The sequence below is a fragment of the Penaeus vannamei genome, chromosome 11 (assembly GCF_042767895.1).
Source record: "Penaeus vannamei isolate JL-2024 chromosome 11, ASM4276789v1, whole genome shotgun sequence".
In the NCBI taxonomy this organism is placed as follows: Eukaryota; Metazoa; Arthropoda; class Malacostraca; order Decapoda; family Penaeidae; genus Penaeus; species Penaeus vannamei.
In genome coordinates this window covers 26,315,730-26,318,229 of record NC_091559.1, presented here as the reverse complement: position 1 = coordinate 26,318,229, position 2,500 = coordinate 26,315,730, and the positions used below count along the sequence as shown (strand labels likewise).

The following is a 2,500-nucleotide window of genomic DNA, read 5'->3' as shown; positions in this document are numbered from 1 at the left end:
GTCCTTTTCCTCATTAGGCTTGGGAATCACTCGACAATTTCACAGAATATTTCCTCGCAGGGGTTTTGGCCGAGGTTTCCGCTTCATATACCGTCCAGGACCAGGATGAGGCGGGGGTTTCAGTCTACCGTGAACTGAGATAAGAGTTGCCTTTGCAAGCAGAGAGAGGGAGAGGGAGAGGGAGAGGGAGATGGAGAGGGAGAGGGAGAGGGAGAAGGAGAGGGAGAGGGAGAGGGAGAGGGAGATGGAGAGAGAGAGAGAGAGAGAGAGAGAGAGAGAGAGAAAGAGAGAGAGAGAGAGCAAATCCGAGCAACAGATGAGAAAATCGAGCAAATCTGTGGCCGGGAATGAGACGCGGGAAGACAGATCGAGCGCCCTCTTCGCCTCGGACGATGGAGAGCGCAGGCCTTTCGTCCCCGGACAAGGAGTGATGCTGTTGCTGTCACGCGAGAGAAATTGGAGAGCCTTTTCCGTGACGTTTTCTCCGGGTCAGGTAACCTCCACCTCCCCCCCGCCCCCCCAGCAGCTCTCCAGCATCCGAAGGCCGTCGTTATGCACTCTCGCGGCATCCAATACTGATGTTCTTGGCATTAATTCATTCCTATGCGTGACATGATTATTCCCTTCTTGTCCTGAAGAGTGATTGGATATACCGGTGATCTATGAGTGAGTTCCTGGCGTGCAAAATCCCACTAAACAGGCATGATTTTGTTACCCGAGTTTTACTAGGTTTGGGAACTCATTCTTCGGGAGGGAGGAAAAGTCCGTGACTAATTGCACAAGAAGAGACACGGCCTGTCACCTAATTACTTTCTGGGAAGCAACTCACGCGACCGTTTCTTCTCCTGCAGGTGAGGCCGAGATGGGGCGTCGAGTCGCGACCTCGCTCATCAACCTCTTCCCGACGCTGGTCCTGGGTAAGTGCTGGTGCTTCGTCTGCCTTTGTTTCTGACCGCTGCTTCTTCTTCTCCTTCTTTTTTTTCTTTCTTTTGGAGGGATGGGAAGCGAATTTCGAGCAGCTTGCTATTGATCTTATGTGCGGCGACGACGTTTCCCTCCTTTGGGGCGAGACGGAGTGAAGCTAAGATCGTATTTGCCTTCATTCGTTTCAATTTAATGAGGTCTCATCCAATAATTTATATACACGGTTTCTGAAAATAAAGCAAGATTCCGACTACGTCAATTAAATGAAAAAAAAAAGATTCTCTCTCCATATTTCTGCAACATAACATTTTACTCTATTTAAAAAAAAATCGAACAACGTACACAATAAGGTTTAAAGGCCTGGTGAATGGAACCCTGGCAATTAGGGACGGGAAGGAAACCGGAATAACTCCAGCAACTCCACCATTCTGACAGACACACCCATAAATGAAACCACAAGTGAGGACACCCATTATCAGCTGGCCTGCCGTCCCCCGTAGACAGAGTTGCACTAAAGCTGTTTAATCATTCATCCAGGCCGTAGCAATATAATATATCCGTTTGATTAGCATATTGGCAGCCACGCCGATGAACGCTGTAATGTAACCATGACACTGATATACCGTTTTTGACGTCCAAATATATCACGATTTCTGGTTGAGGGGCTGTTTCAAATTAGTGGCCCGCATTTGGCACTATAACATACTCGCGCTTTATCTTTTCGCGGCGGAAAATATGGGCCCCTAATGCAGCACCGGTGACTCGCACGCGTAGTAAACTCGGTGCATAACAAGCCAAATTTAGCACGCCCCTTGCTGCGCCCAAAGCGACTCGCACGCTAACACCTCGCCGTTAACACCTCCCCCATCAGCCCGTGTTCCCGCCAGCGTTGATGACGACAGTAACGGCGGCCGTTTGACGCATCTTTCAAAATTCCCGGACGCGGCTGAGGAAGGCCGGCCCCATGTCCCGTTTTCTGTTGAGTGGGCCGCCAGGGGGGACTCCTTGACCGTGGCCGTTGCCTTGCTTGTTGCCGCCATGATGAACTCGCTTAATTTCCCCTCCCGGCGCTGACAACCCTGGCGTCCGAAAGTAAGTGTCAAAGGGTGAGCGTGAGAGGAGGGAGGAGGGGGAGGCGGGGGGCGAGGGGTAGCGGGCAAGGGGACACGGGTGATGGTTGTGGTAGCGGAGGTGCAGTGTCCGGACGATTGGCCCATATATCACGGAGGTCAGGTGATTTGGATCCAAAATTGCAATCATGTATCATCCAGAGAGTGTGAAGGTGTGTATACGTGCAGGCGAGTGCATGTGTGTTTAGGGGGGCTGGGGCTGGGCTCAGCGTGGGTTTTGGAATGGCAATATATATGCGTTAATTAAGTTTCCCTTTTCATTGCTTCGTTGGGCGCCAGTAATTAGGTAGGATTTGAGAGAAAGCAACACTCTCGGACAGACAGACTTGAAGACAAACTCACAGTTATTACGCGAAGTCTTGAGCTCACTTATGTCAAGTCAGCTGACTAACACGCAGCACCGTGACACACGGACTCGGCGTTACGTGCAAGGTCCACCTGTGCAT

The 2,500-nt window shown here is 51.0% G+C and overlaps 1 protein-coding gene across 2 annotated transcripts in view; it reads left to right on the top strand.

Moving 5' to 3' along the window:
- The window catches only part of LOC113818770 (zwei Ig domain protein zig-8), a 248,495-nt gene that overhangs the window by 88,420 nt on the left and 157,575 nt on the right, over positions 1 to 2,500 (top strand). For both annotated transcript variants that reach the window (XM_070127559.1, XM_070127560.1), the window contains exon 2: positions 852 to 917. In XM_070127559.1, coding sequence (XP_069983660.1) covers positions 863 to 917 — 55 coding nt within the window. In that variant the 5' untranslated portion in view covers positions 852 to 862. The remainder of the gene's footprint in view (positions 1 to 851; positions 918 to 2,500) is intronic.